General features: G+C 38.6%; 2 protein-coding genes across 3 annotated transcripts; both read left to right on the top strand.

The window, feature by feature from the left end:
• Positions 1-3,712, top strand: arsia (arylsulfatase family, member Ia). Its single transcript, XM_041798095.1, has 2 exons — positions 1-314; positions 2,314-3,712. Exons 1-2 carry the CDS (start codon positions 1-3, stop codon positions 3,710-3,712), a joined length of 1,713 nt encoding a protein of 570 aa, XP_041654029.1.
• Positions 3,713-7,857: 4,145 nt separating this feature from the next.
• On the top strand, positions 7,858-12,317 carry LOC121516449. 2 transcript variants are annotated; one of them, XM_041797743.1, is made up of 4 exons: positions 7,858-8,116; positions 8,196-8,537; positions 10,554-10,661; positions 11,149-12,317. In XM_041797743.1, the coding sequence occupies exons 1-4, from the start codon at positions 8,071-8,073 to the stop codon at positions 11,262-11,264; spliced, it is 612 nt and encodes a 203-aa protein (XP_041653677.1). In that variant the 5' UTR covers positions 7,858-8,070; the 3' UTR covers positions 11,265-12,317. The 2 variants fall into 2 exon arrangements, with proteins under 2 accessions (XP_041653677.1, XP_041653678.1); XM_041797744.1 differs by having other exon boundaries at positions 10,554-10,669.
• Positions 12,318-12,514: the final 197 nt, after the last annotated feature.

The following is a 12,514-nucleotide window of genomic DNA, read 5'->3' as shown; positions in this document are numbered from 1 at the left end:
ATGGCAACGACAGCCCTGACCGGGTTCTCTATGATGAGCCTCCTTGGCCTTGGGTACCTGACCTGGGACATGATGAGTCCTAACCAGGTGGAAAACGAGCCTGACATGACTCTTTCAAACAGGTCTCCTGTGTCGCAGCCTCCTCACATCATGTTCATCATGACGGATGATCAGGGATTCAATGACATTGGCTACCACAGCTCTGACATCAGGACACCAGCACTGGATAAACTGGCAGCAGAAGGAGTGAAGCTGGAAAACTATTACATCCAACCCATCTGCACCCCATCTAGAAGTCAGCTCATCACAGGCAGGTAAGTGTTGACTTCTGACTTCAGACTGAAAAGTGTTAACTCTTATTTTTAAAATAATATAATATACAAACACTTTTAAATATACTATGCTTCACAATTTGTAAGAAAAGAAAGATAAATTAATATAAGATAGATTTGGCAGAGATACAGGTGGATCTTAAAAAGTTAGAGTACAATGAAATAGTTTTTTCAATTCCAGAAGTTAAACTTACATGTATTTTGCATTTATCTCATACAAAGTAAAAAAAAACAAACCTTTTTTGGTTTTATCTTGATGATTACAGCTTATGTCTTACAAAAATCATGGTTTAAGATAAAAGATGTACATGTAAGGTAAATAATAGTTTCTCAACTTTAACATCTCTGCTTAGTTGTAATGATGAGTTGAATATGATATCTTAATTCGCAAAGTAATCATTTTTTAACCTTTTATTTAATAATTTTTGACACAAACATACAGACTCATGTATACACCCAAGCCTGGAGAGTGTAAAATGACCTGATTTGATTGTAAAGCCTTCAAACAATGGTAATTTTATGTCTTGAGTTGTATTCAATCATCAATATTAACAAATAAAATAAAATAAGGACTGAAGAGCAGCCTATCTCATGGCCAGTTATCTTTGACAGCCACTCTCACAGACCATTCATCTGAAATGCCATCTATTTCACAACAGAAAAGCCATAATTTGCTGGTACAATGCTTGAGATAAAAAAAATACATTGATATAACTAAGCCAGTATAGCTAAGTTAGCTTTAGCTTTGTTAGCTTTAGCAAACAAAGCTAAAGCTAAATCACCTATGTAGCTGTATATAGCTTATGTAGCCACTTTGTGAGCTTAGATTTTGGCTATGCTAGCTACATAGTAACGTTAGCTATGTATCTTACATGGCTGCTTTAAAAGCTCAGCTTTAGTTATGTTACCTACATAGCTACATAAGCTACGGAACTTAGGTAGATACTTTGTGAGTTCAGCTATAGCTATATTAAGTACATAGCTACCTTATCTACTAATCTTATGCAGCCAATTGGTGAGATTAACTTCAGCTACATTAACTACATAGCTATATTAGCCTCGTATATTACGTAGCGGTTTTGTGAGCTAAGCTTTAGCTATGTCAGCTAATTAATGGTGTTGCTTGTTTAGCCACTTTGTGAATGAGCTTAAGCTAAGTTAGCTACATAGCTACGTTAGCTACGTATTTTACATGGCTGTTTTGTGAGCTAAGCTACAGTTATGTTAGCTACTTAACTACATTAGCTACATAGCTTATGTAGCTGCTTTATGATCTTAGCTTTAGCTTGGTTAGCTCAATAGTTACATTTGTTAGTTAGCTTACTTAGCCGCTTTGTAAGCTCAGTTTTAGCTATGTTAGCTACATAGCCATATCAGCTACATATCTTACATAGCTAACAAAGCTTAAGATATGTTGGCTGCATTATAACGTTTTAACGGAGGATGAGCATTTTCCTGTTAGCAGGCTGTTCATTCAGATTTATTAAAAGTTTTACAATCAGGTTATGCAGGTCAAGTTTTTAATTTTGGTTTTCGAACCATTACCTTAACCCTTACCCTAACCCTAAGCTGAACTTGAATTTGATTTTATTTCCAACATTTTAGTGTGTATTTCCACTCTAAAAGAGAAAACATCTAAGATGAACGGTATGTGAGAGTGGATGCACAAATGAACTGTTTGTTGCCAGACATCTCTCGCCTATTTGGATATATTTTTAAAAATGGTATGATTCTTCTGGCCCTTTTGGGTATGACAAGTAGCCCAACTTACTGAAAAAACCCTAAAACTAACACTGACACTAATTAAAATGGAACTGAAATGAAGCACTTTCAAATTATAAAAACTTAAAAACAACCCAACAGTAAAAATTTATAAGAACTTTATTAAAATTGAAAACAAACAAAAACTAATGACAATGATGAAAAATCCAAAACTAACCTGTTCACCTACTGACATTTTTCCCTATCTTATACTCTACAGGTACCAAATCCACACAGGCCTACAACACTCTATCATTCGGCCTCGCCAGCCCAACTGCCTGCCCTTCGACCAGGTCACCCTCCCGCAGAGACTGCAGGAGCTCGGCTACTCCACCCACATGGTTGGCAAATGGCACCTGGGCTTCTACAAGAAGGAATGCCTGCCGACACGCCGTGGCTTTGACACGTACTTTGGCTCCTTAACGGGCAGTGTGAACTACTACACATACGACTCCTGTGATGGGCCGAGCATGTGTGGTTTTGACCTGCATGAGGGGGAGTCTGTTGCCTGGGGTCAGAGGGGCAAATACTCCACCCATCTCTACACGCAGAGAGTCCGCAAGATCCTGGCAACCCATGATCCACAGTCCCAGCCCCTTTTCATCTTCCTATCCTTCCAAGCTGTTCATACTCCTCTGCAGTCTCCACGGGAGTACATCTATCCGTACCGTGGGATGGGAAATGTGGCACGCAGAAAATATGCTGCTATGGTCTCAGCTGTAGATGAGGCAGTTCGTAATATAACGTACGGTCTGCGCAAGTATGGGTACTACCAGAACAGTGTTATCATCTTCTCCACAGATAATGGAGGTCAGCCTCTGTCTGGGGGAAGTAACTGGCCACTTAGAGGACGTAAAGGAACCTACTGGGAAGGTGGTGTGCGTGGTTTGGGTTTTGTCCACAGTCCTCTTCTGAGGAAAAGGAGGAGGGTGAGTAAAGCCCTGATGCACATCACTGACTGGTACCCGACATTGGTGGGATTAGCAGGCGGCAATGAGTCTCTGACAGAGGGGTTGGATGGATATGATGTTTGGGAAGCCATCAGTGAGGGGAAGGAGTCACCCAGGTTGGAGATCCTCCATAATATCGACCCTCTTTATAACCATGCACGCAGCGGATCTCTACAAAAAGGATATGGGATTTGGAACACAGCTGTGCAGGCCTCCATACGAACTGGAGACTGGAAACTTCTAACAGGAGACCCTGGCTACGGAGACTGGACGCCTCCACAGATGCTTCCAGGCTTCCCCAACAGCTGGTGGAACCTGGAGCGCCACACCACGCCGAGGAAATCACTGTGGCTTTTCAACATCTCTGGAGACCCCTGTGAGCGTGCTGACCTTTCTGAGCAGAGGCCAGATGTCGTCAAAGAGCTATTGGCAAGGTTGGTGTACTACAATCGCACTGCGGTGCCAGTAAGGTACCCCTCAGAGGACCTACGGGCAGACCCCAGTCTGAATGGAGGTGCCTGGGGGCCCTGGGCGGGAGATGAGGAGGAGGACAGCTGGGACAGTGTCTTCCAGAAAGAGAACAGAGACTGGAAGAAGAAGCTTAAACTGTCCAAAAGCAGGTCGTTTTTTAGGAGACTTAACACAAGGATCATGTCCAACAGGATATAAAAAGAAGAGGACAAAGTAATATGAGGGATTTTTTTTTGTGTTTTTGAAGATTTGTGATTGATTTATTCCCAATGAAAGTAAATTTAGAATGCAAGTGTGCATTAAAAGTGTGACTTAAAAACTGGATGGCATTTATTGTGAAACTGTAAGTCTCTGAATTAATCTTAATTTACTGAAAACAGAATTGATGCTAGCTTAAGAAATAAGCTAGAATCAATGTCAAAGGATTTTTGATGTTTAACTAGGATGAAGCTCAGAATTGTAATTACAAAAAAAATCTCCCTTTTTTGTCTCTTTTTATTATTTTTGCAGTTCACATTAATTAAACCCTGGAAAAATGAACTTAAAACAAACAAACAAACAAACAAACAAACAAAAAAACAGTGCACTAATCGTGGACCTTAATGAATCGTCATTAATGCTGACTTCCCTAAAACTTACACAAATACAAGTGCATCTACAGACATTAGAATATCATGAAAAAGTTTTTTTCTTGTGATTTAATTCAAGAAGTGAAATTCCATATATTCTAGATTCATCTCATACAAAGTGAAATATTTCAAGACTTGTTTGTTTTAATGTTGTAGATTATGGCTCACAGCTCACAAAAATAACACAATCTAAATTATTAGAATATCCCTAAATATCAGCCCAAATAAGGTTTTTTTCTTTCTTTTTTTTTTTTTAATCTACAGAAATGCGCTCAGCAATTGGTTGGAGCTCCTTTTGCAAAAATTACTCCATCTATGTGGTGTGGCACGGAGCCAAACAGTCTGTGGCACTGCTGGGTTTCTCTGATAGCAGCCTTTAGCTCATCTGTATTGTTGAGTCTGGTGTCTGTCATCTTCCTCTTGATATTTCTTCTGAGGTCTCTATGGGCTCAGGTCAGGCCAGTTGGCTGGGAAGTCAAACACAATAATACCATGGTCAGTGAACCACCTTCTGGTAGTTCTGGCTTCACTGTGGACTGCTGCCAAGTCCTGCTGGAAAAGGAAATCAGTATCTCCATAAAGCTTCTCAGCAGATAGAAGCATAAAGGGCTCTAACATCTCCTAGTAGACAGCTGACAGCATTAACTCTGGACTTGATAAAGCACAGTGGACCTACAGCAGCAGATGACATGGCACCTCAAACCATCACTGACTGTGGAAACCAAAAATACTAGACTTCAAGCATGTTGAATTCTCTGCCTCTCTGTTCTTCCTCCAGACTTTGGGACCTTGATTTACAAATGAAATTCTAAATTTACTTTCATCTTAAAACATGACTTTAGATCACCAAGCAATGGTCCAGTTCTTTCTCTCCTTAGCCCAGGCGAGAAGTTTACATCATCTGTGTTTCAGGAGTGGCTTGACACTAAGAACAAGACACTCGTAGTCCATTTCCTGGACCCGTCTGTGTGTGGTAGCACTTGATCCACTGACTCTAGCCTCAGTCCACTCCTCATGAAGCTCTCTTAAGTTCTTTAATCAGCTTTTTTTGGACAGTCTTCTGAAGGCTGAGCTCATGCCTGCTGCTTATGCACCTTTTTCCTAAAACCTTTTTCCCTTCGAGGCTTTCAATGAATAGTGCTTCGATTCAGCACTCTGAGAACAGTCTGCCCTTTCAGCAGTGACCCTCTGTGGCTTACACTCCTTATGGAGAATGACAGTGATTGTCTTCTGGACATTTGTCAAGTCAGCAGTCTTCCCCATGATTGCAGTTGTGTGTACCAAACCAGAATGAGAGGATGAAAGCTCAGAAAAACTTTGATGAATTGGACTTTTCCACAATATTTTAATATTTTGAGATAGTGGATTTTTTTTTATTTTCTTCAGCCACAATCTATAATCAACAAGATTAAAACAAAAAGGTCTTGAAATACTTCACTTTGTATGAGATAAATCTAGAATATTAAACTTCCTGAAGTAAATTACAGGGAATAATGACCTTTGACATTATATGCATCAGGTGGACCTGTATGTTGAATAATAAGATTTGTTCATAAGGAGAATAAAAAGAAAACAGAGACACAAAGTATGTTATTTTATAAAATCATACAAAGTGTATTTGACATTGATGAGAATGTGAAGGGGAAAATCATCTGAAATTATTTGTAACTATATACAAGTGATGCAAGACTTTCTTTCTAATCAGCCTCAATTCTCAGCTTCTCTCCAAAGAAAATTTTAGTTTTGGTGCTCTGCTTTTATTTTCTTCTTTACTGATTTCCTTAAATACATTATGAAAATAAAAAAAATCCAAATTTATAATGATTCTTGTCACATGTAGCTCCAGAAGGCAATTGCATTAGGTGAAGAGACTTGAATTAAACCCACTGCAAAGATCTTCCCCAGCTCTAAACACTTGACTAATTATGCAACTAACAGGCTAACACAGTGGAGTGCTTAGAGGCTTAAAAGCTGGTTTTGTTTCCTAACTGGACAAAACAAAGATCAAACAAACAACAGCCTCATGTTTCACTTTGTCTTTTGCAGCCACAGTAGCCACACTAAACATTTTCATTCTCCACATATTGCCCTGGCTTTTGAACCACTGTCACGGATGAAAAAAAAACAGGAACTGATGATTCAGTTTCATGTGTTATTTCAACATGCAGGGAAATACATAATCTTCCTGTGTGAGCAGGATGCAGTGAGGCCAACCTTTAAACTGCTTAAGCTCCTGTGAAACAGACTGAAGAGACCACCAATGTCTCTGTATGACCTACAAAACCAAACGAGATAATCTGAATCATAAACGTTTTATTTTATTTTTAATACCTAAAAATGTTGCAGCTTGGTGAACAGTCACATGTCTGGTCAGATTTCTGTGTTTGCAAAATCTTTTACCACACTCAGAGCAGCTAAAGGGTTTCTCTCCTGAATGGACTCTCATGTGTTTTGTGGTACCATCTTGATTGTTAAACCTTCCCCCACATTCAGAGAAACTGAAGGAGGGTGGTAGGTGACAAACAGCAAGCATGAAAACCAGCATTTTAAAACAATGATTCCTTTTTAACAATTCTCAGTGAATGAAGTGTTAAACTATAAAAATGATGAAGGATGAGACTTTAATCACTGAGAACCACATCAAATAAATCAACAAATTATAGTTTTATCCATAGGAGGACTAAAATCAACACAAATATTTCTCTAAACAGCTTTCATTAGTGGTGGAAATTTCAAAATGAGACCTCCAGCTGTAGTCATATGTGAGACAAAGGGCCATTCTCAAACTGCTCCCTCGTCACATCCACTCCAGTACAGGGAGAACATCTGGACACGGCAATTTGACTCCAGTCTTCTTTGCTAAACTGCCCTGATTCACACATAGCCATCCTTCAGTTTCTTAATGATGGATTAAACAGATCTCCAGGGGATGTTCAGTACCTTTGATTTTTTTTTGTATCCATCCCCTGACTTACACTTTTCAAAAAACATTTTCCCTCAGTTGCTTGAAGTGTTCTTTTATCTTCATGGTGTAATGGTAGCCAGGCATACTGTTTGACCAGTGACAGGACCCTCCAGACACAGGTGTCTTTATACTACAGTCACTTGAGATTGGCTGGACCTCTGTTGAATTAGGTCAGCCACTTTAAAGTGTTAATATTTATGCAATCACTTATTTTACATTACATATTATTATTTAATTGACATAACTGTAGAAGATTAAAAGATATTCACCACAATTGATTTATAAAATCATAAAAGGGTAAAATCAAACTTTTCTGATAGCACAATAATTTCAGTAGTTCAGTGGTTTAGGCTCCAAATCATGGGTGTATTATGTAAATCAGTGTGTAATAAGTGTGACAAAACCTATTGTTGGCTTAAAAAAAAGGTGGTGAAAATGGTGGATCGAATACAGTCAAATAAGGATTAAATTCAAGTAAATTTACAGTTTGACACATTTTTTTTTGCAGCAAATTTTGAATGCTTTTGTAAACACTTTCAGCGCTGATACAGTGTACCTCACCTAAGTCTTTCTCACAACATAAAAGATATGGTATGCATCTTACTAAAATTCTGCACCCTCCCCCAATTTTTTATACACTGTGATTTGTCATTCTATTATTTCATAAGCTTTATCTATGTATCAGATGCATTTCTTCACATGCTGCTAGTATTTCCTCAGATAGCACATTATCAAGTGCTGCCAAAGAAGGCTTGTTTTTGCAAGAAGAAGTGAGACAGTTAATGTTGTTTCCTGCCTTTAGACCACTATACCAGACCAACACCCTTGTTCTGTTTCCTGTCAGTGCCTGGTACAACCTGTGGGCTGAAGTTAAACTTTTGATTTTAATAATTGAAGGTGATTTTTTTTTTTCCACAAGATCTTTTAAGAAAACTTAAAGGATTATTTTGGATAACTGGAGCATGAAGCAAGTTCTTCTCCTTCTGATGCTGGCAGGAGTAACACATGGTAAACAGTCTGCAGCACCTTTTTCTTTCAGGTCAGCAGCAAAGTAACGAGCCTCATGCTTTTCTGCCTTTATTTCTAGCTTTCTTTACAGCAGAGACACAGTGCAATGCCACCTATGGCACTTCTCTGTGCTCCTCTACTCTCGGGGGAACCGTGTCCATTCAGGTCATGACCAACGCCAGCGGATATCTGCTGCTGTGTAAGAAACAGCTTCCCTCTGGATATATCAATGTATTCACCCTGAAGAAAGGAAAGGTGACAATACATGGGCCATTCAAAAACAGGACGGAGTTTTTCATCAACAGTGGGACGCTCAAGATCACGAATGTGGAGAAGAGTGACTCTGGACAGTACAACATAGAGGTCTACGATCCAAATGGAGCCAAACTGAGAAGCATTGAAGTTGAATTAGACATTAATGGCAAGTCTTTTAACCTTCATTTCCAATATATTTGTCTGTGTTTGGTTGGCACTGTAGGATAAATTGCTCACAAACATTTGCAACTCTTACAGTTTTTCTTTCAAAAACTTGGTAATTTCAAATTGCACCATAGCAGGTAGCCCTGAGAATTTTGTCTATAGTATTCTTTCTATGTAGTTGTTGACTTTTAAACAGACTAAGCAGACCCTATGGGTGAGTAGTTGGTGTGATTAAAGGTGCTGTTAAATAGGTGTCAGATACAGAAAGCTGAGAAACTGCCACTTTCAGCATGTGTCATATGGTAGTGAATGCATCTTTTGTCCGTCTTGAATTTTGGTCAGAATAACCTTTATCTTACTACTACTGCTGCAAGGGAAAACAATAATCAGAGCAGAGGTGGTTTACTGTGCTTTTCTTACATAGTGATGTTTTCTGCCATGTATGAAATCTGCAAGTTTAAGAAAAAATCAGACAAAAAAATCAGACCAAATCAGAACTTCAATGCTCAATGATCCCTCACCGCAAACACCAGCAGCATCTGACAAAAGCACATGTATACCTTCATACAGCCCTCTTGTGGTGAACATGAGAATTACTCCTGCTATCTGAGCTCTCAGCCACAACTAGTCTTTCTACAGTGTTAATAGGCTTTTAATAAACCAAGCAGGGTGCATGTTTTTTTAGTTCCAGATTTATAAAAACTGCTAAAACACCAACACAATTAAAAGCGGGGATCTTTCACATGGGTTTAGATGTCAGTGGGTTATCTCCTTCCTAATCAAAGCCTTTTTGTCATACTTTTTAAGAATTTCCTCAATGTATGAGATATAACTATTAAAAAGCAAGACTAATGCTGTAATACAATTGAATTGAACCTAAACTTTTTCAAGGTCTTTCTCCTTCAATATGCTACCTTTCTGCATCGACACACTGCTGCATTCAAAGCCGTGCAGTAGATCTACTCTGGACAGGTGTCTTAGAACCTCTGTTGTTCTCTTCTCAACTTCTGCCACACACTCAAACTTTCAGCACAGATTTGATCTTAGGCAAAAGGAAAAAAAGTCATACAGTGCTAGATCAGGTGAATAGGGAGGGTGTCTTGATGAAGAATGAAACCATTTTTCCACAGTTGGGGACTCCTTCTTCAGATGTTTTCTTGCAGTTTTTCTAGAACCTGTTTGTAATCGTATTGATTCAACTTTGACCTTTCTGGAATAAACTCCTCCAAAATGATACCCTCACTGTCAAAGAAAACAAACAGCATGACCTTGAACTTGGACTTGCTTTGTCGTGCTTGCTTTATCCTTTGTGACGATGGTGTTTTCCAATGCAATGACTGCTGTTTTGTCTCAGGATCACATTGGAAGATCCAAGTTTCATCACCTGTAATCGCTCCTAAAAATGTTGGGTTTCTTTTAATTTATTACAAAATGTCTTTCCAAATTTGCTTGCGTTTTTCCTTTTGAAAGGAGTCAGAATTTTTGGGACAACTTTGGCAAACACTTTTATCATGTTAACATTTTCATGCCTAATTTACACTGACTCATCGATCGTTTCAAACAATTAGTTCAATTTGTTAAATGTTTTCAGAAGTTTTTGATAGGCGCCCAGAACGCTCTTTGTTTTGGACATCCTTCCTAAATCTTTTGTGCCATTCAAACACACAGAACATGCAGTGTTCCCCATACACCTCAGTTAATGGATGAAGAGATTCGGCTACTGTTTTTTACTTTCCCCCAAAATTTTCTGATGCCGCAGCAAAAACATGTGCACTTTGGTCAGTAGCTAGCAGAGAACTAAAGACACCACTTCATGGAAACAGCAGTTGTGCTTGAATTCCCAACCTTTATAACACTCAGTGCGAGCGTGGACCACGTGGTTTAATTCTCATCATTACAGTCTCATTGTTTAATTGCCCTAACTCATACATCTAGAAATGAAAACTGCTGCTAACATGTTGAAATGCTATTCACATTGTAAAGATATGCATTCTCCTCTTTGGTCTTCTCTCCACAGTGAACATTTGGCTCATCGTGATCTCAGTCTGTTCTGCAGTGGCTGTTTTACTGATTGTGGTGATTCTTTGCTGTGCATGTCGGAGGGCCCGGCGCAACAAGAAGAAAGGTAAAAAGGTGAATATTAAATACTGCGGTTGTTTATATTCCTGAACTGTCAGGGTTCAGTGTCAAAGATGTACACAACTGAAAGGAGAAAATAAAGACAATCAAGTAGAGAACAACAGCTATAAATGTTTAAGTGCTCTGCTCAGGCTTCATAACAATGTGTGTTTACATAAGCTAGTCTCGAGTACTTTATAAAGTCTTTGTGGATGACAGTGATTTCTCAAAATACCAATGTTTTGTGCTGTTTGTGACTGTGCCAACCCTTCAAATTACGATGTGGAGCTGCTTTTGAGTCCTGACAGTAGTGACTATCTGTTTCTATAAGTTTCAGGACGTTGAGAAATATGAATGAAATAAATGCAGCGTATGGACAGAAAGCTCCACCTGTATTTAGATGTGTTTCAAGTATAGAGCAGCAATAAGCCTTAAAGCTTTAGTTTTGCCTGTCTTGTAAAATATTTGTTTGCCTTTTTCTGTCTTTTGTGCAGGATCGGGTAAAACAGTGAGAGAAGACTATTTCAGTGTGAGTTTGGACTTTGATGAAAACCGATACTTTGAACAGACGCACACTGAAGAGCCAACATCAAACATGACTTTTTATTAGAAGTAACTGAGGAGCTTGAAAAGTCCCAGAAGTTATTTCTGTACCACACATCAGTGCTGAGTGGTGCACATCGTGTCAGCCTCAAAGGAGTGCAAATGCAGTAGGTATCATGTTTCTTTATTCTTAATGTATTTCATTGCTCAGAACGTGTTTTTTTTTCCATGTTTGTTTTTATTCCTGCTGCACTCCTTACCTTTGAGTGTTTTGTGATTTTATCCCCCACCCTTACAGCTTTCAGCTGTGTTTGTTTGGTCTGACCTGTGTGTGAGACATCTACTGTATTTAGGGTCCATTTACATGACAACGTGTCAACCAAAAACAGTCACCATTTGTTGGCTTATGGTTGTTTGTTTACACCACAACTGCATCTTGGGTCCCTGAAAACAGAAAGTTTTGGAAACAGGTTCCAGAGTGTCAACTTTTGAAATGGTGGTGTCTCCGTTGTCATGTAAACTGTCAGCTTTTATTTTGGTGCGTTTACACCTCAGAGCTCTGTAAAAGGATAACTATAAGTCCATTTCTGTTGTTCCAGTACAAAGTCACATCTACTGTGTTTCGGCATGTATACTAAAGCGTTTAAGTCATTTTTGTAGATCTGTGCACACGTGGTTATTGTCAAACATTGTCTGAAAACCGAACTTTTGAAAAATGCTGCCGTTTTTAGTGCATTAATACGAACTTAGTCTTTGTCAGACTAGAACCCTTACTCTCTGTGCTCTTCATGGCTCTTAGTGTTTTACTCCTCTTACTGGACCAGGTTGTAATTCGTCCTTTGGATCTTTTTTGACTGGCTACTTAACAATGAGCCTGTTTTAGTCATAATAAATCCTAAAAGCTGCTCCTGAGTCTTCTTTTTTTGTGTTTATACTCTTACATGACAGTAGAAGCTGTGGAACCACAATGTGAAGACACTGATCAGGACAAATTTGGGGAATATTCTATGTTTCACTAAAGGTTCATCTCCCTGCAGTTAAAAAAACAGATCAATGGTCTTATTTTCACAGAAAGTTATCAAAAGCTGAATGTAGAAAAAAGATGATAATAAAACAGTTAAAACAGCACTGACTCTGAAAAAATTTTTGATTTTATTTGAGGTCTTAACTCTGATATGAGTAAATATTTTACCAAATCTATATCATCATCAACAGATTAAAAAAAAAAAAAAAAAAAAAAACTTTAATATTATTTTCAGCCTTGCTAGCTGTCTTGACAATCCATTACATTTTGGAAATCATTCTATATAAGAAAGG

The sequence above is a fragment of the Cheilinus undulatus genome, linkage group 10 (assembly GCF_018320785.1).
Source record: "Cheilinus undulatus linkage group 10, ASM1832078v1, whole genome shotgun sequence".
NCBI lineage: Eukaryota > Metazoa > Chordata > Actinopteri > Labriformes > Labridae > Cheilinus > Cheilinus undulatus.
The sequence above is the reverse complement of the archived record's forward strand: the minus strand, read 5'-3'. Positions and strand labels throughout refer to the sequence as shown.

Bases quoted from the DNA above. Each gene is read 5' to 3' on its own strand.
- arsia (XM_041798095.1), top strand. From the start codon at position 1: ATGGCAACGACAGCCCTGACCGGGTTCTCTATGATGAGCCTCCTTGGC. The intron at 315-2,313 runs GTAAGTGTTGAC...TATACTCTACAG, and splicing joins AGTCAGCTCATCACAGGCAG to GTACCAAATCCACACAGGCC.
- LOC121516449 (XM_041797743.1), top strand. From the start codon at position 8,071: ATGAAGCAAGTTCTTCTCCTTCTGATGCTGGCAGGAGTAACACATG. The intron at 8,538-10,553 runs GCAAGTCTTTTA...TTCTCTCCACAG, and splicing joins AGTTGAATTAGACATTAATG to TGAACATTTGGCTCATCGTG. The intron at 10,662-11,148 runs GTAAAAAGGTGA...TCTTTTGTGCAG, and splicing joins CCGGCGCAACAAGAAGAAAG to GATCGGGTAAAACAGTGAGA.